Source organism: Pygocentrus nattereri, chromosome 15 (genome assembly GCF_015220715.1).
Source record: "Pygocentrus nattereri isolate fPygNat1 chromosome 15, fPygNat1.pri, whole genome shotgun sequence".
Taxonomy (NCBI): Eukaryota; Metazoa; Chordata; class Actinopteri; order Characiformes; family Serrasalmidae; genus Pygocentrus; species Pygocentrus nattereri.
The window spans coordinates 35,852,831-35,880,561 of NC_051225.1; the positions used below are offsets into that span (position 1 = coordinate 35,852,831).

Here is a 27,731-nt window from a genome sequence, read left to right on the forward strand (position 1 = left end):
TTAACCAGAGGGAACAATATATTGAGTTACGCTATTTTTATGATTTTCAGTAAAGAACTTCGTTAAATTAGTGCAAGTTAATGTTTGAGTTCCACTGCTGATCTGCTGCTGCTCAAACTGTTAAAACACGCCTGTGCTGACCGGAGCAGGAGGGCGAAGAAAACAACAGCATTTTTAATGATTTTTAGTAATTTAGTATCGTTACCATTTAAATAATTTCTCAAGTGACATGTCTTTATAGACCTGATTATTTTTATAGACCTCTTTCATCATAAAACATTTTCAGTGGCCATAATTTCAGCGCATCCCTAATTTTGCTATGACTTGCAAAAGGGACCTTCACACATGCTCATCCTAACAGGAACACACATTAGATGGAGAAAGCATCCTGATTTCTATCACCTTATGAGTCATTTCATCTGGACCATATTTGTTATGACTGCTTTTCTGAGTCATCGTGATTGAACAGGCTGCCACTGACGGATTCACAGCTCTGGCTAAAGATGGATTATGCCAGGGCCACCCAGCCTTATCCATAGGCCTTCGCTTGCTAACTAGCAGAATAAAGCAATAAACTTGAGATGCTGTAAGGCAAACATGCCAAACTGGGGACTTTCTGGGCCAAAGTGCTGCAGAGATCAGTGTTTCCCATCATCTGACACTCTGAATTCAGTTCATGAAGGCCTGATGAGCTGAATCGGGTGTTTAATGAGACAGCGTCCTGAAGTCTGCAGTGTTTTGACCCGCGAGGAGTGGAGCCTGACACAATATAAGTGCTATAAGAAGTTAACTGAATTGCCGCAGTACTGAAATAGATGTTCTCACCTAAATAAAAGCTCAAAGATTCTATTGTTAGCACTAACGCCAACTAGATATTTTGCCATATTGTTAATAATGTGAAGTTCAAATATAATTATGACTTAAAAGACATCAATACCGCCTTTTTCAGAACAGATTCTTATTTTTGTTTACTGAAATGTTCAGCCAGTGTGTTTTAATAAAGGAATCTGGATTGGCATTAGCGCATTGCTGACGGTGAAAATGCGGCGGCAAACAGATTGCAAATCGCTGCCGTGGGAAGAAAACCTTATATCTCCATTTTTTGGTTATTTTTCAGTTTTTGGCATAATCTGAAAATACCTTTTGCCTTTTACATTGTGTCATGAAGAATGGACTAAAGGAAACTGCCCAGAATTACTTATAAAAAAGTCTGGTTCCATTGACTTACATTAAAAGTAAAGTAGGTTTTTTCCTTCTCCTGTAAAGTTACCATATTTGAGATACAACAGCGACATACATTTTGTTTTGGCAGAGCTGGAGCATGATGATGAGGAAATGCAATTGCAAATGGGTGATTGTTGGTCCGATTTTAATATATCCGAGTCGAACTAATGAGATAATGAAAATGAAATGTGAGGGAACATGCATTTTTCCATATTATGCGTTTGAATTTGAATATGCTGCTCTATTCTGACACTGTAAGACATTCTGTTATCTATAAAAATGGAGAAAAGTATGTTAAAGGGTTATCATTTCCCTCTTGAAGCCTGTCTTTTGTCTTTTAGTCTATTTTAATAGACAACTATTTGTCATGACCTACAAACGTCATAACAGAAGTCGTAGTATTTGTATACTAAAGATGTCTTGGCCAATTTGACTGTGTTTAGGATTAAGGGATGTTTAGTTTTTCACCAAACTCTTCATTTAAGAGTGGATTCTTCCCGTTTCCTCAGAGTTAGCGAGCTGAACCAGCCAGCTGCCTGCTTGCAGAGGTGTTGCCACCGTTGGTGTTAATTTTGTCTTGTTTCTGTTACCTGCAGTGTCAGAATGCTTCAGCGCTTTAGGAGAGTCTCTCCTGACGCAGTCGGCCACAGTCACACCTGCGTCAACACTAGAACAAAGGTACAGCTTGTTCCCGCCACATTTATCCCATTTCAAGGTTGATTTCAGCTCAATTTCACTTCAAGACATTGGAGAGATGCAGTTCTCTGACCTCACTCTGTAGAATTGATTGGTTTACCTCCAAACTCAGCTGAATAGCCTAACACCTACACCTGTCTGACATTGTTTGCCGAGTTGTTGTTGTTGTCATTATCATCTACTCATTTTGTGAGATTTTGGCTCAACCAAAAAACAAATGTAATGAATGAAAAATAATGTATTTTATTTATAATGCATCTGTCATGTAGGTGAAAATCTCACGTTTCTACAAAGGTAAATTCAATACAGTGATAAAAGCGTAATGTTTAGAAAAAGTACATAGCTAAAATAAAAGCAAAAAGTAAATAATAAAAGTAGCAAACTGCCGTAACATTTAATGAATGGCCCTTTTAGGTCAAGTAAATGAGACATGGAGACAAGTAAAATGTCTCCATGCCATGCTCAATGTCACACGATTAAATTTAGGAAAAGGTCTTTGTAAATAAAAATGTCTTTAAATGTGCACAAATGCACTTGATCAGCCAAGACATGTTGAGTGTTTCTTTAGTGGTGCGCTGGAGATAATGCAGTGAGACTGATGAAGTTGGACAAAACTGAACAAATTGACAAATGATGTAAGCTAAAACAGCTGTTACGGTTAATTTAGTCTTTTTGTCCTTGTCTAGAGACCACATAAGCAAGCCTGTGTGAGATCACCTAACAACTCCACATGTTTAAGGCATTTGATGAGGTTTTTTTCAATGCTAAAAGTCCTAATTAAGCTCTGAAGTTTGCTTCTTTGGCATTACACTGCAGTTATGATGCTAATTATCTAAATGAAATGTTAGAAACTACAAGCAAGTCTATTTGAGATGACTTGATGTGCTTTGAAGCAAGTTAATAATGAGTTGGGTACAGGTTTGGGAGACCTAGGAACCCATTATGAAGAAAAAGCTTAACATGGCTAAAAGTACTAAAACGATGATCTAGAAACACCAAACTCTCACGTGAATACTTTCTACTACCAAAATAGGTGAACAGGTTCATCTATTTGGCAGAAGAGAGCAATCATTACAAGTAATATGTGAGAGAAATTTGGTGTTTCTAGGCTGTTATTTTAGTACATTAAACCACACTGAGCTTTTTCTTTGTAATGGGCTCCTATAGAGAGTAAAAAGCTTAACGGAAATATTATGACTATTTTTTTTAATACAGAGTCCTCCATTTGGCAGTAGGTAGTGATCTCAAATAATAACATGCAATAGAAATTTGAGGTCCTAACCTTCTTGTTTTAGTACACTAACCCATGTTGAGCTTGGAGAGTAAAAAGCTTAATGTAAAAATGAAAACTTTATTTTTAGATTACTGGTTCATCCATTTAGCAGTAGTGACCAATAATATGTAAGAAACCTTTGGTGTTCCCAGGTTGTTGTTTTAGTACATTAAGTCATGCTAAGCCTTTTTTAAATATAGAATGGCTTCTTAAGTAGAGTAAAAAGCTTAACACAAAAATGATCATTTTATTTTTTATTTACAGGTTTTTATGTGGCAGTAGACCGTACTCATTTGTGGTAATATGTGAGAGAAATTTGGTGTTCCTAGGCCGTTGTTTTAGTACATTAAACAACGCTAAGTTTTTTCTTTATAGTAGGCTCCTATAGAGAGTAAAAAGCTTAACGTAAATATTACGGCTTTATTTTTAGATAACAGGTTCATCCATCTGGCAGTAGATAATGTTCTCAACTAATAATGTGCAAGAAAATTTTGATGTCCCTTCCACTTCTTTTAATACCTTGAGATTTGTTGAGCCTTTTTTTTAATAATGGGCTTCTATGGAGTGTAAAAGCTTAACATAATTATTATGTCTTCATTTTTAGATTACAGGTTTATCCATTTGGCAGTAGTGAGCCCTCATGACTGTTAATACGAGAGAGAAATTTAGGGTTCCTAGGTTGTTGTTTTAGTACTATAAGCCACATTTAAGCTTTTTTTCCACATTAAGCGATTTAGAATGTCCCCAAATTTGGACGAAGCTAAAATGCTAAACAAAACTACATTAGCCTGGCAGCACCAGTGTAAAACTAATGAGCCACCAAATATGTCTTGGCTGATCATCTACCTTCGGGCTATGCCAGGGGGAGGGGGGGGGGGCGCAAATTGTGTAATTTTGACTGTTGGCTGAAACGCTGCTTTACAAATACCTGAATTTCTTACAGTAGTCAAAGCTTGATAACACCTGCAGTAGAAACACAAGAGGAGAAGACTTCAGCAGAGGCCCAGGACGAGCTGAAAACAGAAGAAGCAGCAGGTATGGCTCCTAACTCTGACTCTTTCCAGTTAGTCTGATCATTCTGATGCAGCTTCTTCACAGACCTTTCCAGCTCCGAGTGAAAGAGTAGCAGGTTATCAAGGGTGCTCTGACAAAAGTTCAGCATAGTTCCATAGAAACGACCTCGCTGCGTCCCACACATCCTCAAACACACTCTCCCCCTCTTTGTTTGCCTTTGTTTGTTTTGAGAACGGTCCAAGAAGTGCACAAAGTCCAGTGGCACACATCAGAATCTCTTGCTGATGAGCAAGCAGGGGGAATATGAGTGCTCTCTTAAGCATGTGTATAACTTGCACACTGACCGTGTTTTTCAGACGGTGAATATGCAACATTTTATTCGCCCTGTGTTCATTTTTTGTGAGCTTTTGCAGGCAACATGAACTCATTCGACCAATCACTGTTGTCTCTTCTGTTGACATAGCGACTGCCGGGCCAACCAAGTGGCTGTGTCCCAGTAACCAGAACGTCTAAATCACTTCATCTTCTGTTTTGTCACGTATGGAGCTGCATCTCCAAAATCAGCTCAATCTGGATTAGAGATAAAATTCCAGTTCCTAAATGAGACGCTGCAAGTCTCCATTTTCCTTTCGCTTTTCCGAAATGGAAAATAGTCCAATCTAATATTGCCGCTTGCTTCACGAACAACACAGTGAAACTGTAACTTCAGAATGGAAAAAAGTGATGCATTGACTTTATTTAACTGTACATTTTCACATTAATACAATAATAATAAAAATAAATTGTACAAATGGCATTGCAATGTACACTCACTGGCCACTTTATTAGGTACACCTTGCAAGTAAAAGGTTGGACCCACTTTTGCCTTCAGAACTGCCTTAATTCTTCATGGCACACTTTCAACAAGGTGTTGGAAACGTTCCTCAGAGATTCTGGTTGGTTATTTGAGTTACTGTTGCCTTTCTATCATCTGGAACCAGTCTGCCCATTCTCCTCTGACCTCTCACATCAACAAGGCATTTTCGTCCACACAACTGACCGCTCACTGGATGTTTCCTCTTTTTCGGACCGTTCTCTGTAAACCCTAGAGATGGTTGTGTGTGAAAATCCCAGTAGATCAGCAGTTTCTGAAATACTCAGACCAGCACGTCTGGCACCAACAACCACGCCACGTTCAAAGTCCCTTAAATCCCCTTTCTTCCCCGTTCTGATGCTCGGTCTGCACTTCAGCAGGTTGTCCTGACCACCTCTACATGCCTAAATGCATTGAATTGTGGCCGTGTGATTGGCTGATTAGCTATTTGTGTTAACAAGCAACTGAACAGGTGTACCTGTTACCTGCTGAATTAGGTGTACCTAATAAAGTGGACAGTGAGTGTATTTTATGTCAATATTTGAATAAATTTGAGTAAATCTCAGTAAATTCACTCCATTTCTCTTCCAGTTGCAAATGACCTCAGTTCATTTTGTGTTCACAAGGTAAATGACGAATAAAGAGGACTCCGTTTTCTTTCTGATCCTTTGAGATTTCAGGCAACTTATTGTTAAGACCACAACTCCATTAGAACTTTCACACAACTCTCACTGAGTGCAGTGCTTGCAAAGTGGGCAGCGTTCTGTGATGAATCTGACCTTCTAGGCGGTGAGAGGAGCTACCAGACCTGCCTATGGCTCTCCTATTGGCCACGCTGAAACGACTGGCCAAAGTTCATCGCACAAACTTGGAAAAATGACCCTGCATGTCTGCCGTGGTGGGTTCCGTTTGGTCTGCAACTTCAGTGTGAACGCAGGTTAAAACCCTGTGTTGTGCCAACCTTTAACACAGTAAAATCACACGGGCTGACATCACTTTAACATGTCAGGGCTGCTGTCTTGTTGCAGATCATGGGCTTATCCTGAGTAGAACCTTATAAATGATCCTTGGACTGTTTTTACCTGCCTGAAGTGCTGGAACACTGCAGCTGTGTATATGGTGAGCCTTAAGGTCCTCACCATAAAGTAAAGCAAAGTAGACTGGGGCACAAATCAATCGAATCACAAAATGAACTACAAACAAACCGAACTTCAAGAGGTGGTCTCAGTTTGGTTTGTTTCTGGGGCCATTTAGAGGGGTCTGGTTAGTTTCACACATGCACAGAAATCCATGACTCAGCGATCTGAGTCCACTTCAGACAATGAAACGGCGCATGAGTGAAAACGCCCTTATTTGCAGCGTTCTTCTTTTTTCAGTGCAGTGGCTTCTCCTCCCAGTCTTTAGGTCCAACCAGATGGTTCCACATTTCTGCTCTATCTTGGTGTTGGAACTGAAATAGCAGAAATAGCATAAAAACCCTCAGATGCCCTGAGAATTGGTATAGAAATAGTTTTGATGAATTGAATGAAACTCAAATTTGTTGAAAATTGTTGACTCACAGAACAGATAAGCTGAAGCCTTAACTGGCTATACTACGACCACAAACGTGCTCCTTCTAAGCAGCTGTTGCTAAGTTCACAGCAGGTGTTGCCCAGTATCTTCACAGAACTCTGGCAACAATACAACTTACCCTACAGTGTAGAGCTCAATTCAGTTTTTGTCAAAATAACTGTTATTCGTTTGAGATGCTTTTAATAGAAAGGTAAAAAGTATATTCATGTGTTTTTTTGTGACTGTAATGTTTTTTTGACTGTAATGACTGTTGTTAAGGCTTTAGGCTTTACAACCATTTGTCACTGTGTTTGCACACTGTGAAATTAGACCTCTGCATTTAACCCATCCGTGCAGTGAAACACCCACATATCCATGCTAGTGAACACACACACTAGGGCCAGTGAGCACACTTGCCCGGAGCGGTGGGCAGCCCTATCCACACCGCCCGGGGAGCAATTGTGGGCTAGGTGCTTTGCTCAAGGGCACTTCAGTCATCGACTGTCAGCCGAGGGGATCGAACCAGCAACCTTCCGGTCACAGGGCCGGTTCCCTAACCTCCAGCCCACGACTGCCCCCTTACATCACGTAGTTAACATCACTAAGCAGTAATTAAACTGACTATCCTATCAGGATTTGTTCACCGCTTTGGGCCATGTTTGGGTCAGTTTTGAGCAGAATTGTATGTAGAGCTGGGAGCTTGGGCTGGGTTCGGCCTCGAAACCTGATGAAGTGGTTTGAGTCAGGTACAGACAGAAAGGTGTTGGGCTGTATTCAAGTTCGGATGCCCAAGTAAAGCTCTGTTTCCAGCTTGCCTTTTTTCCTGGTTAGCTACAACGACATAGCCCAGCTTAAAAGTGCAGCATTTTACACCGAAAGCTGAATATTATGTGCTACAATTTTCCATCCGGATAAATGGCTCAGTGAAACCTCACAACAGTATCTGTAAAAAAAATGTAAGAAGTGTTTGTGAGCAGACCCTGGTTAGGTCAGTTGAGTTCTAAAATGACTGATTTAGAGCAGATATTAGCAGAAACTCTGTTTGTGTGTGTTTTTGTGTAAAAGGAGCATCTGATAGCACAGCAGTAGCTAGCGTTCAGAAGAACGTTAGCATAGATGAGCTGTTCAGATCAGCTGGGTCAGTGGAGGACGGCGCTAGGAGAGGAAAGCGGAAACTAAATGAGATCCTTCAGCTAGATGAAGATGGTGGTGAGTGTAGTGTTAGCGTGGTTCGCCATCATCGGCTCCATATTTTGCTAACTGTTAAGCTGTAATTAGGTCTCGTTTTGCCTCAGAGCTCTTTGAGTTTCTGTTAGAGATTCAGTGAAAAATCAAATTCATGTTTCCTGCCTTATTCCAAATGTAATCCATCAGCCAAGACGTGTTATAGGTTTGTAGTCTTGTGCTGCAGCTATGACGCTAAATGCAGCCAGCAAGTTGGCTTGTACCTCGCCAGTTAGCATTGTGTAAACTGCATTCCTAAACCATCACACTCGTGTCTCAAGCTGTGTTAAGTTGTTAAGTAAATTTACTGTAAAAAGCCAAAACCCACAGAAAAACGTATTGGTTCCTGTGTTTTTTCAGCAAGGTTGTGGATCTGGAGCTCTGCTCACTAGAGTTTTCATTTCTCATTGTTTTTGGTTTCTGACAAGTGTGGTAATCTTTCCACAGCCTCTGGCTCAGACGTCTCGGTGCTGTCCTCCACCACTGAAGCGGACAAATCCAAACCGAAAAAGAACCGCTGCTTCACCTGCCGCAAAAAAGTGGGCCTCACTGGTAAGAAGGACTCGCACCCCGCATTTCTGTTGGATCAGTTTGGGCTTTCACAATATGGGAACCCTAGAGGCAAATCTTTTCAGTACTAATACTTCATATTTTGGCTGCAGACGAATTTATAAAATTCTGTCGTGTGCAACTTCGCAGGTTAAAATAACTAGTCGGACACTAGAAAGCTGTAAACAAACCCAAAGAAATGTTAGATGTGTCCAGAATGATGAGTAGAGCTGTATAAGATGGTATAAGATCAATAGTGAATTATTATAATGAAATTTATATCCAGAATTCATCATATTTCAAAAGTGGACATCAAATCTCAAAGCAGATAACATGACAAAAACTAAACAGGAGATTTGACTATATTATTTGTTTATTTGTTTATTTGTGATACTGTTTTGATCCCACAACCGGGGGAAATTCCATCTCCGCATTTAACCCATCCATGCAAGTGAAACACCACACACACACTAGGGGGCAGTGAGCACACTTGCCCGGAGCGGTGGGCAGCCCTATCCACGGCGCCCGGGGAGCAATTGGGGGTTAGGTGTCTTGCTCAAGGACACCTCAGTCATGGACTGTCGGCACTGGGGATTGAACCGGCAACCTTCCGGTCACAGGGCCAGATCCCTGACCTCCAGCCCACGACTGCCCCGTTATATTATTATTATTATTATTATTTGTGTATTTTATTTGTGTTCACTGAATTCCTAAAAATACAAGTTACTAAAAAGAATCTAAAAATACCTTCGTTAGTTTAAGTAAGTAAAATAGTTTAAAAAGCCCATTTATTTGAATTAATATGAAACACTGTTAAAGTTTTAAAAGTTGCCAGTCCATACATTCTATATTTAAGCAATAGAACATGAGAGCGAGTGTGTTATCATGAAATAACATCACGGCTGTGATTTGGTCGCAGGCACGAGCCGATAGAAGACGTGTTTACTTAATGTCAGCAATTCCTTCCGCCAAATTATAGTTCCTTAACAGGCAGCTTGTTGCTACATCAGACATCAGAGGAACGAGCTCCGCTCAGTCGCTACACAGAATGCTGTAAGCCTCCCCTTTTGAAGTAAAATTGCCACAACATCAAGTTTACATCCGTTTTGTCAACATTTTCCAGATCGGTATTAATGTTTTGTTCCAGCTTGTCTGTGAAGGATCTTACAGCCCATTTTGTTTGGCGAATGCTGTTGGGTTCATTTCTGGCTGATTCCAGGTTGTTCAGCTGTTCTTCTGTCAGAGTTGCCGACTGAAAAGCTCCACAGTGGTGACGACCGTTTGGGAATTTAGGGTCGTCTCATTTTCAGAGTCTGACCAAATCGGCTGTCGGCCAAATGTGATCTTAAAATGATCCATTTTCTGTTTCTTCGCAAAGTAAGAAGTAAAAATGTTAAAATGGCTTGAGCGTCTCCTACAGCTGTCAAAGTCGTTGCTTAGCAAAAAAAGAGAGAACACTTCTCAACCAATCAGCTTTCATGCCCGGAACTAACCGTTGTATACATGAACAGTAAACTGGAAACACAGTCTGTTTTAAAGTCATTGTATCTGTGATGTCATGAGAACCAACTCATTTACATATGTCCACTATTTCAGCTGGCAGCAGTTTAGCTCCGCCCATTCACACTAAAGTTATAAGCAGTGTTTCAGCTCTGAGTGCTTTTTGAATGAGGGCGGCCGAATTAGAACAAAGCTTGTTTACATCTGTCGGTGTTGAAGGCACAGCAACAAATAAGTCTTTAAATCTAATAGACAAAGAAAAGGTGGAAATGTATTTATTATTATTTAATTGATTATTAATTAAAGTCAATTTATGACTGTTTTTGTGCATAAAACCACACAATTGGTATAAGTGGACCTCAAAGGTAAGAAATACAAGATAAATGTAAGATATGAGCCTGTAAACCCACTTTGTATAAGTTGTTGTTGTTGTTGTTGTTATTATATATAAAATAGCAAAAAGAAAGATGAACATTTGAACAGTAGTGTGTCCAATCTTAATAGTTAGTTTAGCGAGTTAGTTACTGTTGCTAGTATAGGAGGATACCATGCAAAACAGTGTTAACAGTGTTGATATGGTGACGTCTCAGCACAGAATGTTCCAGGCAGCCACTGTTTCTATACAGAAAACACCTGGTCTGCATGCAGCCTTACATATTAGTTCCAGAGCAGCTACTGCGTAGATTGTAACGGTTACAAATAAATAAGCCTTAAGATTAATAACCGAATGATCTGGTTTTAAACTGGGTTTGAACATGCCAGCTGCTGTGTTTCTCTGCGGCAGGTTTCGACTGTCGCTGTGGCAGTTTGTTCTGTGGCATTCATCGATACTCCGACGCCCACAACTGCTCCTTTGACTACAAAGCTGAAGCTGCTGAGAAGATCAGAAAAGAAAATCCCGTCGTGGCTGGAGAAAAAATTAAGAAGATCTAAGTGGCCTGTGACATGAACCCCCCACCACCCCCCACCCACTGTTTCCCTTTTTTTTTTTTCCTTCCGTCTTCACATTGAAACTGTCATAGACCCTTCAATCATGCATGCCACGCTGAGTTGCGTCATTGCAGATCCATACATGGTTCTCTGAAATACATCTCCATTCTGAATATCATTTTGTGTGAAATGTTACAGATGTTTAGATTTATACATTTTTATTATAGTTTCATTTGAATTACTCAAGGGGCTTTCCGTCTGTTGTGGTGAGACTACTCGAGGGGCTGGGCTTTTCTGGAATCTATAAAGTAACATGGTATACGGTCATATGCAAATGTTTGACCAACCTTTGTCAAATTGCATGTTTTGTCTTAAGACACGTTTTAAGTTTTAAGTTAAGACACATTTTAGATTTTAGTTGGTTTTTTTTTTGGGAAACTCACAAAAATTGCAGTAAATGTCCTCAGAAACTATATATTTATATTAAATATCCACATTATATATTACATATATTTATATCACATATTTAAGTTCACTATAGAAATTTGTGTTCACTTATTTAAAAAAAAAAACCTGTACTTTGAGTTGGGGTTGGGTGTTCAATCTTTTGCATACGACTGTACGAGTGAAGTTTTGTCTTTCGCAGTTTTGTGTTCAAATGCTGAATGTAAATGGAAAATGAGACTTTTGTTTCACATCAGAGGCTTAAAACGTGTGAAAAGCCGTTTGTGTCCGTTAGCCTTGCTGTCTGATTTTTTTTTATTATGTTATGAAAAGGGTTTATAATCAATAATTCAGGAAAGTATGTGCAGATGTGAATGTATGAGATTGTGTTTCTGATCTCTCTCTCTGGAGATTGTTGACTAATATAATTGCGTTTCATTACTGGCTGTTTTTTTTCCATGTTTAGATTACAACTCAGTTACTAGTGTAAAAGGATAGTACTGTATCTTCATATATACATTGATGGATACTGTATATGTATACACTGATGAGCCCAAACATTGTTCATTTACAGAATTTGGCTGATGCTGTTATTTAGAGCGACTCACAATTTGGTCATATTCCACAGATAGGTAAAGGTAGAGTTAGGAGTCTTGCCCAAGGACACTTATTGGTATAGTGTAGGGCACTTGCCAAGGTGGGGGATTGAACCCTAGTCTATAGCTTATAAGACAGAGGTGTAACCCATTGCATTACACCAACCATTATGGCCATTTACAGAAGAAGCGGATGTCAAGGTCTGGAATACATCAGACAGTAACTTAGCTCTTGTAGTCGGGGTGTTGGATGTGTATTGGGGCAGTGAATGCCATCCTGTCTAGTCATAACACTGGTCACAACACACTACTTTGTACCCTGCTGCATATGGAGCTATGTAGCTGCAGACTGGTCAGAGTGCCCATGCTGCCCAAGCCTACATTGGACACATGAGCCTCAGAACTGGACCTTGGAGTAGTGGAAGAAGACTGCCTGGTCTGACAAGTCCCGTTTTCTTCTACATCATGTGGATGTCCAGGCACTTGTGCACGTTTAGCTGTGGAAGTGATGGCAAGAGGATGCACTGTGGGAAGAAGTTAAGCCGGTGGAGGGAGTGTGATGCTCTGGGTGATGTTCTACTGTCAAACCCTGGCTCTGGGCTTTCATGTGGATGTCAAATTGACATGTACCTCCTACCTAAATATTGTGGACCAGTGGCAGTGATATTCGTTGTGTGGGAATGTTTTGGGGAATATGACGAAGAGCTCAAAGTGTTGCGCTGGTCTCCAAGATCTCAATCCAGTTGAGCATCTGTGGGATGTGCTGGATAAAGTCCGAACCCCAACTGCTCCGTCTCAACTTACAGGAATTAAAAAAAGCATCCGCTGTAAGTTTGTCATTTACTTCACATTGCAATTAATAGTACAAGCTGCATGTGTTATGAAGTCCATTCGCCTGTAACCTTCACAGTATTACCGTAATCAAAAGCCTTAAGATAACTTGATGGCTTGCAGTTTAGGAGCTTTAAGAGGGTTCAATCATATGTCTGTTTATGTGCTGCAGATAGTTCAGAATGTGTGATATGAAGTATTTCTGGCCTTTTAACAGTTGTTGAGTCTGCGTTGCTAGGTCTTGCTGTTATGTGTACATTCCAGATTTTCTGTTTTGAGCAAATTGCATATCTGGAGTGATTCTATACAGATCCAGTCACCATGCCCAATGCCAAGCGCAGCCTAGAGGGGTATAAAGCCCCCAGTATTGGGCTGTGGAGCAGTGAAACTGTTCTCTGGGGTGATTGAGCTCCAACCAGTACCTTTGGGATGAGTTGATCCAGGACTGACCATCCAACATCAGTATTTGGCTTCAGTAATGCTCTTGTGGCCGAATGCAATCCCTTACAGCAAATCTAGTGTTAAACCTTCCCAGGCGAGTAGAGGTTGTTAGTGCAGCAAAGTCACTATTAATACCATTCATTTCAGGGGGAACACTGGAGGAGGTGGCTACAAACTTTTGGACAATAATGTTATCAAGTATGTCGTACCGTGAGCGCAGGAAATCATACTGATTATAAAAAGCCCTAGAATTAATTCCAGCTGACTTCGGCACATTTGTGCTGAGTCATTTCCAGCGGTTTTTCGTTCCTTTTACTGGGTGAACTTGGAGAAGGGAGGATCTGAGAGGGCGCGTTTGATTGGACAGCTGTTCAGCCTTCAGAGCGTCGTGTTTTTTTTCTCCACCTGTTTTCCGGCAGGCCTCGCCTCACGAGTCGTGATTGGCTAGTAGTGATAGACTACATGCAATGTATGAATTACCAGGCTTGCTTAGCGTAGGAGGTGGTGAGGGGGGGCGGAATTAGCCAATCACAACGCAGAGGGCAGGACGCTACTAGCCAATCATAACCGCCGTGTAGGCTTTGCTTGACGCAACACGGGTGGGAAAAACAAAGCGAGGAGGCGGTGCCTTCACATGGCTGCCGTGGAGAGCATCTGGAAGGGTTTAGCTCTTTTGTTGCTGGTGACTTTGAGAAGTATTCCTGAGTTTAACTGCAGCTTCGAAATGTCTTTTATAAAAGTGGACGAAAGTTCAGACTTTTCCTACCACAACCTTCCCTACGGAGTGTTCTCAACCCGCGACAATGTAAGTGAAATATCAACTACTACTGATTTCTGCTGAGAAACTGGGGAAAATCAAAGGCAGCCGACTGAGCTTCAACCTGTGGACCAAATATGACTCTTCAATGATTCCTTAGTAAAGGGAATGTTCTATCTAGAACCTGGAGTTCTGTATAGGCCCAGGATCATTTTAAAATGAATGGTGCTTTGCATGGTGACATTGTTCTTCAGATTGATGGAGAATGTGGTTCTGTATAGCACCTTCTCAGATGGTTGTACATACACAATTAAAAACTGTGGTTCTTCAAGAGTTCTTTAGTAAATGGTTCTGTATAGAGCAATGAACACTCAGAACCCTTTGCTTGCTTAAAATGGTCTTTGCACCATGAAAAGGGTTCTTCACATTAATGGAGAATGTGCTGCAGATGGTTATATATAGAACCTTTTTGAAAGGGGTTCTATATAGCACCAAAAAGGGTTCTTCTATTGTTGCAAGATTGACATTGTGATAGTAGACGAGCCCTTTTCAAAAAGGCATCTACAGCACTTTCTACATCAGTTTTGCAGAAGAACTGTTTCATGCTGCAAAGAACCCTATGATCATGCAAAGGGTTCTTTTATTCTTGGTTCTATATAGAACTGAGGAACCATCCATTTTTAAAGTGTGGCATACAAAAAGGATTATGCTACTGTTACAACAGCAGGTTCTTTTCGGTGCTATATAGAACCCTTTTTAAAAAAGTTCTAGATATAGAACCATCTACAGCACATTCTCCATCAATCTACAGAACCCTTTCATGATGCAAAGAACTCTTTAATCTTGCAAAGGGATCTTTGAGTGTTCGTTGTACTACAAAACCATTTTCTTTACTAAAGAACCGTCTTTTTTCAAGTCAAGTCAAAGTTTTAAGTGTGCACGTAGAACCATTTTTCAAAGGTGCTGTAGAGAACCACCAACAGCACGTTCTCCATCAATCTGAAAAATGCTTTAACATTCAGAGAACCATTATGCATGAAATGGTTCCATACAGAGCTCAAGGTTCTAAATAGAACCATTCCTTTTACCAAGAACCCTTGAAGAACCGTCTAGCACTGCTAATTTCTTCAATGCGCATGTGAATTTCAGCCTCGGCACAGGATCGGCGTCGCTATTGGAGACCAAATTTTGGACCTCAGTGTTATTAAGCACCTTTTCAATGGACCTGTGCTTGGACAGCACCAGGATGTGTTTGACCAGGTGAGCTTTCACTCTTTCAAGTCTTTGAAGACCTTCAGATCCACATTTTTATTTATTCCGGCTCCAAACACACCCGAGCCAGGTAATCACAGGCAGTAGAGGTGTCACTGCCCAGTCTTAGGAGACCCCTGGATTGTCCGAATAACCTCAAGTAACCCCTGGGTTTACTCTTACAGCCCTATGAGTACACTTACAATTGACATACATCAGAACAGAATAGAATTCCTAAAGGGAAACTCAAAATTTCTGCACAGTACATTGGTTATGAAAATGGTTCAGTATAGAGAAACCTACAGTCTCAGATTTCTGGTGGTGAGAGAAACCAGGGGTCACTGTAACTACAACACAAATATGGCCATTTTATTTACTATACAAAACCACCAGTGAACCTACAGGCGTGTTCTGAGTATTTATATATAATGTTGATGATGGTAAATTGTGATCTATCTGGAAACATAAGGAACTGTTTTGTCTCACATGCACCTCTATGGGATATTTGTATTTATGAATATGTTTTAGTCATAAACCTTCCCAAAACGGTTGCAGTACAGTGTGTCAGGCATCAGGCAGTGAATTCATAACCATGTTGCGTAATAACTTTCTGTGAGAGAGCTTTTAGAGGTTGATGCCTGGCTCCTATCACCATTCGGATTCAGTAAGTTTCTCTAGAACAGATAGTTTCACACCAAGCCACTTTCAATGACTGTGTTTACATCTGGGCAGCTGGGATGCAGCATAGATGTGGATGGTATGAAGGTGGGGTGTCCATATGACTGCATTAAGAAGCACTAGCTGGATCTGCAGCATTTCTGCAGTGCTGTTATAGATCAGTGGTCTCCAGTCCTAATTTTGGCGCCACACGTTTAGCATGTTTCTCTGCTAACACACCCACTGCCACCTCCTGAAGGGCTTGGTAATAAGTTTAATCAGAGGCTTTTAGCCAGAAAACACTAAAACATGCAGAACGTGGGGTGAGATGATCCACATTTGGGCTCCTGACATGCCTGAATCAAATAATCAATACTGCCTGATTGTGTTGGGAGCTGGGAGAGAGCCAAAGTGTGGACTGGCTTGGGATCCCAAAAGAACTGGATTGAGGGTCAAAGTTGCTGATCTCAGTTGTTTCCTCAGCCGACGCTCAATGCCTTCATGGGCCTGGGCTACGATGCCTGGAGGGAGGCCAGGAAATACGTGCAGATGCTGCTGGCCGCAAACGAGTCCACCCTGCGCGATGATGCACACTTGAGGGGCAGGTACTGATACTCTGCTGCAGTTATTCACTATCACACAATAGGGTTTCCCAGCCCAGTACTCAGAGACAAGGGGACAGTCTAATGCATTTTGGTTTTTACTAAATGATTAAAAACAGTATTTGAGCAAGATTAATATGTTTATACAAGCAGCCTACACATCTATACTACGAATAAAAACCCACCACCTCCTGTTTGGGAACAGTTCAGCTGCTGAATTGACTACAAATGTGGCAACTGTTCCTATAGCTGGGGTGAACTGTAATAGACTGAAGGGCTGGTTGTAGTAATTGGTAAAGTGCCTGGAAGATAGACGCATAAATAATTCTAATATGACTCTTATTTTGTTTGAACCAGGTAAACCTTCCAGCCTAAATATGTAAAAAAATGTGCATCAAAAGAAATGTGGTGGGTAAAAGGGGGCTGGCAAATAAATGTTTGTTGCAAAGGTTCTACAAGGACTGGATTGGGAAAATGCTGATTTAGAAAATGTATTTTTTTAAAAAATGAAGCAAATGTCGCAGGTGAGTGATATTCATTGTTTTATGGTTTAATTAAGAACTCTAGATAGTTTAAACACATGGGGGCGAGTGGGGGGGGGCATAAAATCTAAAATGTTTTTTTTATTTGATGTTTTATGTGATGTTGCAGCAAGCAGACAAGGGGAGATTTAGCTGAATATCTGAGTTTAAAGACAAAACAACGAATGAATGAATGAACAATGTCACTTACTGTTTAAAACCTCTCGTCCTCTGATTGTGTGTTTCAGAGCCTTTGTGGATCAGAGTTCTGCAGTGATGCACCTACCAGCTGAGATAGGTGAGTGCTCAGAGAGAGACAGTGCATCTCATAGTGACACTATCTCTCCTGACTTTGACCCATCTTCTGTAATGCTCTGTCAAGCTGTTTCTTTTTCTGCACTATACGGTAACGTTCAGCTTTCCCAGCGCTGCAGTTCCTGTAGGTACATGCATGTTTTGGAGACATCTAGCGTTTTAACATGTTATTTAAAAGAGAATTACCCGATTTTTGTCTGAATAACTCAGTGGCTGTGATGGTAATATAGCACTAAAAGTGCAAAAATAAAGTTTTCTTTGGGCACTGTTTTGCCTAATAATGCCTTGCATGTATTCTCCAAAATAAACCTTCTCAGAACTATCGTAAAACAGTGTCTCAGACATCAGGCAGCATATTTATAGCATGTAATAACATGTAATGTCTTTCCGTGTTGGTGTTTTTAGAGGTGGACGTCTGGTTCCTATCATCACCACTGTGAATAATTAGAACGGATCATTTCACGCCAAACCACTCTGAATAGCTCTGTTCACACCTTAACAAGTTAATTGTGCAGAAATTCCTCTTTAGTACCGATGAACACGTTTTCCATGTTCACTTGCGAGGTTTATTTTGAAGAAAACGATAATAATAATAATCATAATAAATATCAGTTATTATTTGTGGCAGCAAAAACGACAAAAGCAATGAAGGTATATATTAATAAACTCCCTTAGCAGCTTAGTTCCTTTGATGAACATGTAGTGTTTTTATTTTTAGCTTTTTAAATGATTGTAGTAAATATTTACACCTAACAACCATTCACTCTCTGCCACCAGAGGGCGCTGTGTACTAACTCTTTTCATCTCTTTTCATCTCTCTTCCCTTTAAAGCTGTGACAATCTGGTATTTCATAGTATTTCAAATAATGTATATGATTCCTCTTCATTTCTCTCTCTCTCTCTCTCTCTCTCTCTCTCTCTCTCTCTCTCTCTCTCTCTCTCTCTCTCTCGTCCTATTCTCTCCACCTTGTTTCTTTCTGTAGGAGACTACACAGACTTCTATTCCTCCAAAGATCATGCCACTAACGTTGGGATCATGTTCCGTGGCAAAGAGAATGCCCTGATGCCCAACTGGTAGGTAGTTAGTTAAAGTGAGTATTAATATTAAGTGCATCAAGTTTATTCTGACTCCTGGCGACTTTATGGACAGTGTTTCTCCAGACATTTAAAGCAATAGTAGCGAGTTACAGCCTAAAATCAAATTTAAACAGTTTATCCACTTACACCAAATGCACTCGATCGTTCTCAACACTTTATATGATATATATTACACATACAAGCACCACATCCAGTGAACAAAGAGACAACGTCATATTTTTACGTTAAAGTAAATTACTCATGAAGTTGCAGTGGTGAGGGATGCTCATCGTCTGATTCTGAAGGTCTTGTAGCAAATCTTGGTGATGACAATGTAGACAATGGAACAAATTCCAGTGAAGTAATATTCAAATTAAATATTCATCTCATAAAATGAGTCTGAAATATTTTTTGAATTGCCAATGTGAACAAAACGGTCATCCTGTACAGTGTGCTGTCCGGTTTTGCTGTCCGCAGAATCGGCATCCTCCTGTACGATGTGATGGCATTTTGAGCAGAATGCACTCCATCATCTGAACGTAACCTGAGCCTTGGGTTACACAGTGAAACTTTCATGCAACTAATTGCATGTTGTGAGTTGCCTTCAACATAATGTCTGCGCAACTTTACAGTTACACAACACATTCAGTTATTCCACTACATAGCCAAATTAGCAGCTCATAATTATCATCTTTCTATATTTTTTCCTCTTTTTTAATAAACTTAACTATAAATGAACTTCTGTTTTATTTTCACGTCCACTGATACAGCAAAATTAGTCATTCAATGTGATCACATGATGTGTTATTGATGTTTTGACTGGCTGTTTCATGAAATTCATGATGTTGCAGCTGAGTTTCAAGTGAGTTTCAAGCAAGTAAAGTTGCATGAAAGTTTCACCTTGTAAAGCAAGCTTGAGGCTTATGTCAGTGGAGGCCTGTGAGGGATGGAGCAAAGTTTGCATATTATATCAGTCCTTAGAATATCATCTTGAATTATTGCAATATAATTACACTATATTTCCAAAAGTATTCGCTCGTCTGCCTTCACACGCATATGAGCTTGAGTGACATCCTATTCTCTATCCATAGGGTTTAATATGATGTCGGCCCATAACAGCTTTAACTCTTCTGGGAAGGCTTTCCACAAGGTTTAGGAGTGTTTATAGGAATTTTTGACCTTTCTTCCAGAAGCGCATTTGTGAGGTCAGACACTGATGTTGGACGAGAAGGCCTGGCTCACAGTCTCCGCTCTAATTCATCCCAAACGTGTTCTGTTGGGTTGAGGTCAGGACTCTGTGCAGGCCAGTCAAGTTCTTCCACACCTAACTCGCTCATCCGTGTCTTTCTGGACCTGTTTTATGCACTGGTGCGCAGTTATTTTGGAACAGGAAGAGTTATTCCCAAATTGTTTCCACAAAGTTGGGAGCATGAAATCTTTTGGTCTGCTGAAGCACTAAGAGTTCCTTTCACTGAAACTAAGGGGCTGAGCCGAGCAACTCCTGAAAAACAACCCCACACCATAATAATCCCACCTCCACCAAACTTTACCCTTTGCACAAAGCAGTCAGACAAGTACCGTTCTCCTGGGATCCGCCAAAACCACCAGACTTGTCCATCGGATTGCCAGATCCAGGAGAAGCGTGGTTCATCACTCCAGAGAACCCGTCTCCACTGCTCTAGAGTCCAGTGGCAGCGCTTTATACCACTGCGTTCGACACTTTTGCATTGCGCTTGGTGATGTAAGGCTTGGGTGCAGCTGCTCAGCCATGGAAATCCATTCCATGTAGCTCTCTACGCTGTTCTTGAGCTGACCTGAAGGCCACATGAAGTTTGGAGGTCTGTAGTGATTGACTCTACAGAAAGTTGGCGACCTCTGTGTACTATGCCCCTCAGCATCTGCTGACCCCGCTCTGTCATTTTATGTGGCCGACCATTTCGTGGCTCTCGTTCACAGCACACGGTTCAACGTCAGCACAGCAGCGTAAAACTTTGGGAGAGTCTGTCCAACATAAATGATGAACTAACCTAACTTTGTGTAAATAGAGCTCAATATAGAAATATGTCCACATATGCAGTCGAGACTGACACGGCTTTTTTCTGAATTTCTACAAACACCATTTCATTTTATAGTAAATGAGTTTGGGCTGGTTTATGTTTATGAACAGACGCCTACAGATCAACATAGTAAAGGAGCTCATCTGTGATCCTGAGTTTAAAGCCAGTTTTTATTCAACTTAAACTTGGAACTAAGTTGTAAATAAATCTGAAACTGAAACTTTGCTTGTGTGTAAAAAGTGATTTCAGAGCCACTCGGTTCTCCCTGATGGAAACTGTTTACCTTCAGTGTTTTGTGCTTCTGATCATTTTAATAGACGTCAGCGTCACTAATTAATGACGTTCTATTAAAAGACTGGTTTACCAAGAGAGACGCTGGAGGACTTTCACCTGAAATGAGTTCATGAAGCCAGTCTGGTTATAAAAATGATAACAGGACATCAGAGCCAGAATTACTCTTTTAGTACTTTTACTTTATACTTAAGTACATTTGAAGGGAAATACTTTAGTTCTTTTACTCAAGTGGAGGTCTAAAGGGAGGAACCTCTACTTTTACTGGAGTGATATTTTACCTTGGGAATCTCTACTTTAACTCAAGTACATGATTTATGTACTTCGTCCACCACAGTTTATAACACCACTGACAGTCGACTGTGGAATATTTAGGAGTGAGGACATTTGACGACTCAACTTATTGCACAGGTGGCATCCGATCACGGTACCACGCTGGAACTCACTGAGCTCCTGAGAGCGACCCATTCTTTCACTAATGTCTGTAGAAGCAGTCTGCAGGCCGAGGGGCTCGGCTTTATACACCTGTGGCCATGGAAGTGACTGGAACACCTGAATTCAATGATATGGATGGGTGACTGAATACTTTGGCAAAATAGTGTATTTTGTAACTTAAATATTGTAACAATATTATATTCAGGATGTGCGATACTTTTATATGTGTTTATAGATAAGAAAAGCAAGTCTGTTAGAGATTACTGAACAGCTCCACACAGTTTGAGGCAAATGTATGATGATTTATGCGAGCAGTTTGATGCTAATTGGTGTGCATAAGCCTGCAGTACTTGTTAGCTACATTAGCCTCAAAGCTCCAGCGCACAACTAAACAAGCAAACTTCAGACACCAGACATGTTTTGGCTGATCGACTACGTTTGTGGCAAAAGGAGACGTGTGTAAATTAGATTTTTGGCCTCCAGTGTTCATACGAACAAGCTGAACTCTCTCTGCCTTATTCAGTATGATGAGTGAGTCTCAGTAACGCTGACTCACTAGTTCCGCCTCACTTTGAACATTCCTGACATCCTTGCGGCTTCGCACCTCTGCTGGTGTGAGCGTGTATGTGTAGGAGAGAAATATGCAGTTTTCATTACCCAGAGAAGTCCCTGTGGCTATTTTCCCAAAACTTCCTACTTATTCATCCTTGACACACGGCCCCCTCTCCAAATAATTCACCTGCATAGTTCTCAACCCGCTGTGGAGAAAAAAGGCTGACACCCTGCGATGAATTGTGCACAGAAATACAGTTGCAGCATAATTTTCCTACAGTCTTACAAGGCTCAGAAGCGCTTTTCTCAGGCCGGGTTATTTGCCTGTAGATAGAGCAAAATGATGTAGGGGGACAGGCAGAGAAGCTACAGAATTAATTTCGATTTTCAGTTTTTTTTGCTTCTGAACCTACTGCAGTGCCCTCAAGGGTCACTAAATCTGCCTCCCTGCTTTCCAAATTTGAGTCACTCCCTCAGGGAAGACGTATTCATCTTGCAGAGCAGGAGTTTACATTTGGTTCCACTAAAGCTGTCAGGTTTTGGGGTAAACCCGTGCAGTTGCAGATGCAGTGGTGTACTGGACTTGCACAAGGCAGACAAAATACTACAAACCTCAGTTCTAAAAAAAAAAAAAGTGAAATGCTAATAAAACCAGAGAGAAGTGATTAGTAAAATTGATGGCTGTAACCAAAAAGTTCCAAAAAAAAGTTTGGACAGGGGCATGTTCACATCACCATTCCTGTTTTTATGCGTCTTAAGCTGCGCAACCTCACAGGACCTGTGTTGTCACATTGCACTTCATATTACACTTAAAATAAGCATGGATGTCTCTGAAAAAGACGTCAGCTAGAAGGCGGCATATGTTGCTCCAAAATGTGTATTTATCTTTCAGTGTTCATGGTGCCTTCACAGATGTGCGAGTTACTCATGACCTGTGTTGGGGTCATTACTCAAAGGAAGTAATGTATTACACATTACTTGTTCATTTTTTTAAAGTAATGCATTATTTTACATATTACTGCTTGGAGAAAGTAATTAATAACATGACTCATTTCGTCACTTTTGCATATCTCCACAAAATTGCCTGAGAGCAGTTGTCGTACAATCATCAGTTAACAATAGCCTGTTCCACTAAACCTTACATATGCCATGAAGCTGAATTCAGCTTCTCTTTCACCAGCTCCTTCTTCTTCAGATTTTTACATTTCACCTTTAATGCTGCACCAGATTACATTAATCTGCTGTACCTTTTAAGGTGGAACAGGAAAATCTGAACAAGAAGCTGGTGAATGAGAAGCTGAATTCAGCTTTATGGCATATGTAAGGTTTAGTGGAACAGGCTATTGTTAATTGGCAATTGTGTGACAATTGCTCGCAGGCGATTTTGTGGAGAAACGCACAAGTAATTCGTTAGTGTAGAATTACTTTTCTACAGGCAATAAATAAGTAAACAAGTAAAAGCAGTTATTAAGAGGGGTGTCCACATTCTTTTGGCCATATAGTGGAGCTGCAATGTAAAAGAATGAAGCAAATTTCAGACTCCAAACACGTCCAGGCTTAGGATAATTAGGAAATTGTGTACATTTGATTTTTCATCAAACTTTTCCTCTAAGAGAGAGATAATGACAAACAGATGGGGAGAGAGAAGAGAGAGAGAGTGCATGGCCCTTTTGTTGAGCAAATGAAGAGGGATATGGCTGGATGGGTGGTTGATAGGCGCTACATTCAGGCCACACTCTGGAGAAGAGAATGAATGAGGCTTGTCATTGGTGGGACATGCGGGCTATAAAAGGGAAAATGTGATGGAGTGAAAGAGTGATGTTTTTCTGATCTCCAGGTTGAGGCTTCCGGTGGGCTATCACGGCCGAGCTTCTTCTGTGATAGTGTCAGGAACACCTATCAGAAGACCCCAGGGTCAGATGAGGCCAGACCCAAGTAACCATGCACATGGACACTAATATACACTATTTTAAAACACTACAGGTTACCTCACCATTTTATTAGAAACCCCACTCTTGTAGCTCCACCTTGTTATACACTTACAGACTGTAGCTGGACCCTCACAGAGCAGGTACTATTTGGGTGGTGGATCATTCTCAGCATTGCAGTAACAATGACGTGGTGGTGGTGTATTAGTGTGTGTTGCGCAGATATGAGTGGATCAGACACACTAGTGCAGCTGGAGTTTTTAAAAACCTCAGTATAACTGCTGGACTGAGAACATTCAACAGCATCTTGTGGGCAGTGTCCTGTGACCACTGAAGGACTAGTGGATGACCAACACAAACTGTGCAGCAGCAGATGAGCTGTCATCTCTGACTTTACATCTGCAAAGTGGACTGACAAGGTAGGAGTGTCTAATAGAGTGGACAGTGAGTGGACACAGTGCCTAAAAACTCCATCAGCACTGCTGTGTTTGATCCATTCGTACCAGCACAACACACACTACCACACCACCACCACATCAGTGTTACTGCAGTGCTGAGAAAGGGGGCTAACAGAGTATCAGAGAAACAGATGGACTACAGTCTGTAACTGTAGAGCTACAAAGTGCAGCTATACAGTAAGTGGAGCTGATAAAGTGGACAGTGAGCATAAAAACAAGGAGGTGGTCATAATGTTATGCCTGATCGGTGTATGTGCTCTTTGTGCTCAGAGAACATTTTAATGCATAACTACAGTTTAATTACAATGTGAATTTAACATATTAGAAAAAAATCATGAAATGTGGCCTGTGCAAAAGTTATGGCATATTTTATATGATGTGCTTTTATTCCAATATGTAAAAATTTGCTGTAAATTGTCTGTGTTTGCTGTAGCGGATGTGTTAAAGGGGAACTCCACCGATTTTGCAAATTCACTTAATCAGTCAGTGGTTTAGATGTGAACAAAGTCATTCAGATTTGTTTGGTGTGAAATGCACCTTACTAGAGTCAGAATGGTTCACCATTATAGTACTTGGACCAGACCTCTGCACCATTTAGTGGCTCTAAAAGTTATGTCCTGTTAAGTTACTACACAGAATGGTTCTGGGTTTGGCAGTTCCCAGGAGAGCGGTACTTGTCTGACTGCATTGTGCCAAGTTGGGCTCGGCCCCTTAGTTCCAGTGAAAGGAACTCCTAATGCTTCAGCAGGGCAAGAGATTTTGGACAATTTCCTGCTCCCAACTTTGTGGGAACAGTTTGGGGACGGCCCCTTCCTGTTCCAACATGACCAGTGCGCAAAGCAAGACCCATAAAGACATGGATGAGCGAATTTGGTGTGGAAGAACTTGATTGGCCTGCACAGAGGCCTGTATTCAACCCGATAGAACACCTTTGGGATGAATTAGAGCGGAGACTGCAAGCCAGGCCTTCTCGTCCCACATCAGTGTCTGGCCTCACAAATACGCTTCTAGAAGATTGGTCAAAAATTCCCATAAACACACTCCTAACCCTTGTGGAAAGCCTTCCCAGAAAAATTGAAGCTGTTATAGCTGCAAAGGGTGGGCCGACATCATATTAAACCTTACGGATTAAGAATGGGATCTTACTCAGGTTCATATGTGTGTGAAGGCAGACAAGTAAATACTTTTGGATATGTAGTGTACCTGCGACAGGTACTATTTTATGATAGTTTTGTTAGAAAGTTAAACTTCTAAGACACGTAAGCTCACTGGTCATTTTGGATAGAAAATAAAATGGTGATATTTGTAGTGTAGGCATAAGGACATCTGGTTCCTCCAAACCATTGAATGATAAAGTAATTTTGCAAAATCAGTGGAGTTCCCTTTCAACTCATTTACACTTATAAAATCAACAAAACATGTAATTGACCAGAGCTGTTCAAACATTGGCTATATTTCAGGTACAACCCCAGTTCCAATGAAGTTGGGACGTTGTGTAAAACATAAATAAAAACAGAATCCGATGATTTGCAAATCCTTTTCAACCTATATTCAATTGAATACACTACAAAGACAAGATATTTAATGTTCAAACTGATAAACTTTATTGTTTTTTTGCAAATATTTACTCATTTTGAATTTGATGCCTGCAACATGTTCCAAAGAAGTTGGGACAGGGGTGTGTTTACCACTGTGTTACATCACCTTTCCTTTTAACAACACTCAATGAGCGTTTGGGAACTGAGGACACTAATTGTTGAAGCTTTTTAGGTGGAATTCTTTCCCATTCTTGCTTGATGTACAACTTCAGTTGCTCAGCAGTCCGGGGTCTCCGTTGTCGTATTTTGAGCTTCATAACGCACCACACATTTTCAATGGGAGACGGTCTGGACTGCAGGCAGGCCAGTCTAGTACCCACACTCTTTTACTACGAAGCCACGCTGTTGTAACACGTGCAGAATGTGGCTTGGCATCGTCTTGCTGAAGTAAGCAGGACGTCCCTGAGAAAGACGCTGCTTGGATGGTGGCATATGTTGCTCCAAATCCCTCCGCCTGAGGGATCGAAGGTCACGGGCATTCAATGTTGCTTTTCTGCCTTGCCGCTTACTTGCAGAGATTTCTCCAGATTCTCTGAATCTTTTGATGATATTATGGACTGTAGATGATGAAACCCCTAAATTCCCTGCAGTTGCACGTTGAGAAACGTTGTTCTTAAACTGTTGGACTATTTGCTCACGCAGTTGTTCACAAAGTGGTGAACCTCGCCCCGTCCTAGCTTGTGAACAACTGAGCCTTTCAGGTTTGCTCCCTTTATACCCAATCATGACACTCACCTGTTTCCAATTAACCTTGAAAATGTTTTTTGAGCATTCCTCAACTTTCCCAGTCTTTTGTTGCCCCCCATCCCAACTTCTTTGGAAAGTGTTGCAGGCATCAAATTCAAAATGAGTGAATATTTGCAAAAAAACAATAAAGTTTATTCGTTTGAACATTAAATATCTTGTCTTTGTAGTGTATTCAATTGAATATAGGTTGAAAAGGATTAGCAAATCATTGTATACTGTTTTTATTCATCTATTTATTTATTTATCTGCCAGCCTTTCTGCCTGTCTTTTACTATTGAGCACCATGACACTGCATGTTTCAGCATCAGCTGTGTCAACAGGCCCTTATTAAAATAACCTCAGCATTGCCACCCTATAACCACAGGCCACTGACTTATAATAAAAGTCAAGAGGAACTTTGCATGGATGGCTTACGTTAAGTTACTCAGAGGACTCCAAGGTTAGTTCTCTTATTACGTCCACAAATATTTGCCTTTGATCAGCTGCGTTATGCTGTCGTCCGGTGCCGATCGCTGCTGCAGCTTGACACTTTGGTTGATCTGAACAAGCAGCAAGTTAAAAACCTGAATATTAATGTAGCGTGGGTGTGCTGCCTGCTGGAGCGTGCTGGACTGGACGTCAGAACGGCTGTCAGACTTGAGTTTCTGTGTATTTGTTTTACTTTTCCTTTTTGTTTTTAACAGCCAAGCCACCGGTGTTCGGGGCCAGCAAGCAGCTGGACGTTGAGCTGGAAATGGTGAGGGTGCTTTTACTTTAGCTATTTCAGCCTGTTTTAAAGGGGAATTCCACTGATTTCTTAAAACGTCTTCATAATTCAAATATTAAGATGTGCACAAAGTCATTTTTAGTGTCAGTTTAGAGTCAGACGTCTGATGAGTTTAATGCAGAAGCACTGCTGGGTCTGATCCACTCATACCAGCACAACACACAGTAACACACCAACACCACATCAGTGTTACTTCAGTGCTGGGAGGTCCTGACCATTGAAGAACAGAGTGAAAGGGGGCTAACTAAGTATGCAGAGTGAATATGAATATGTGATTAAGCTGACCGGTTTAAAGCTGACTGACGAATAAGACACACTAAGATCACATCAAAGCGTCATAATCTAAGCTTTAACATAGTGGTGTCTGAACAACAGGTCACTGAGGCCATTTTTATGTATGCGTTGTAAATGCTTATCAACGATTTTAAGGTCTATATGACCTAATTAATAACTATTAACGAACTCATTTTAAATCATTCGTGAATTCTTTATTAAGGTAGTCTCTTTTTAAAGAGGTAACAACACTTCGAAATGAGGTAGTCTTACTCTCACAGTGCTTAGTGAGAGCCTTGTCAAAGAAAAGAAGATTTATT

At 40.8% G+C, this 27,731-nt stretch overlaps 3 protein-coding genes across 5 annotated transcripts in view; 2 read left to right on the plus strand and 1 right to left on the minus strand.

Annotated features, from left to right (window-relative positions):
• zfand6 (zinc finger, AN1-type domain 6) overlaps window positions 1-11,699 on the plus strand; it is a 22,787-nt gene extending 11,088 nt beyond the window's left edge. For all 3 annotated transcript variants that reach the window (XM_037545276.1, XM_037545275.1, XM_037545277.1), the window contains exons 3-6: window positions 1,821-1,902; window positions 4,137-4,228; window positions 8,283-8,387; window positions 10,669-11,699. In XM_037545276.1, the coding sequence (XP_037401173.1) occupies window positions 1,821-1,902; window positions 4,137-4,228; window positions 8,283-8,387; window positions 10,669-10,817 (428 nt within the window). In that variant the 3' untranslated portion in view covers window positions 10,818-11,699. The remainder of the gene's footprint in view (window positions 1-1,820; window positions 1,903-4,136; window positions 4,229-8,282; window positions 8,388-10,668) is intronic.
• Window positions 11,700-11,954: 255 nt separating this feature from the next.
• fah (fumarylacetoacetate hydrolase (fumarylacetoacetase)) overlaps window positions 11,955-27,731 on the plus strand; it is a 34,771-nt gene continuing 18,994 nt past the window's right edge. The window contains exons 1-7 of the mRNA XM_017699564.2: window positions 11,955-13,931; window positions 15,033-15,143; window positions 16,275-16,396; window positions 17,163-17,212; window positions 18,213-18,303; window positions 23,479-23,576; window positions 27,056-27,108. Coding sequence (XP_017555053.1) covers window positions 13,761-13,931; window positions 15,033-15,143; window positions 16,275-16,396; window positions 17,163-17,212; window positions 18,213-18,303; window positions 23,479-23,576; window positions 27,056-27,108 — 696 coding nt within the window. The 5' untranslated portion in view covers window positions 11,955-13,760. The remainder of the gene's footprint in view (window positions 13,932-15,032; window positions 15,144-16,274; window positions 16,397-17,162; window positions 17,213-18,212; window positions 18,304-23,478; window positions 23,577-27,055; window positions 27,109-27,731) is intronic.
• LOC108428475 (cortexin domain-containing 1) overlaps window positions 12,530-27,731 on the minus strand; it is an 81,649-nt gene continuing 66,447 nt past the window's right edge. The window contains exon 4 of the transcript XR_005131510.1: window positions 12,530-12,653. The gene's annotated coding sequence lies outside the window, so the exon portion shown is untranslated. The remainder of the gene's footprint in view (window positions 12,654-27,731) is intronic.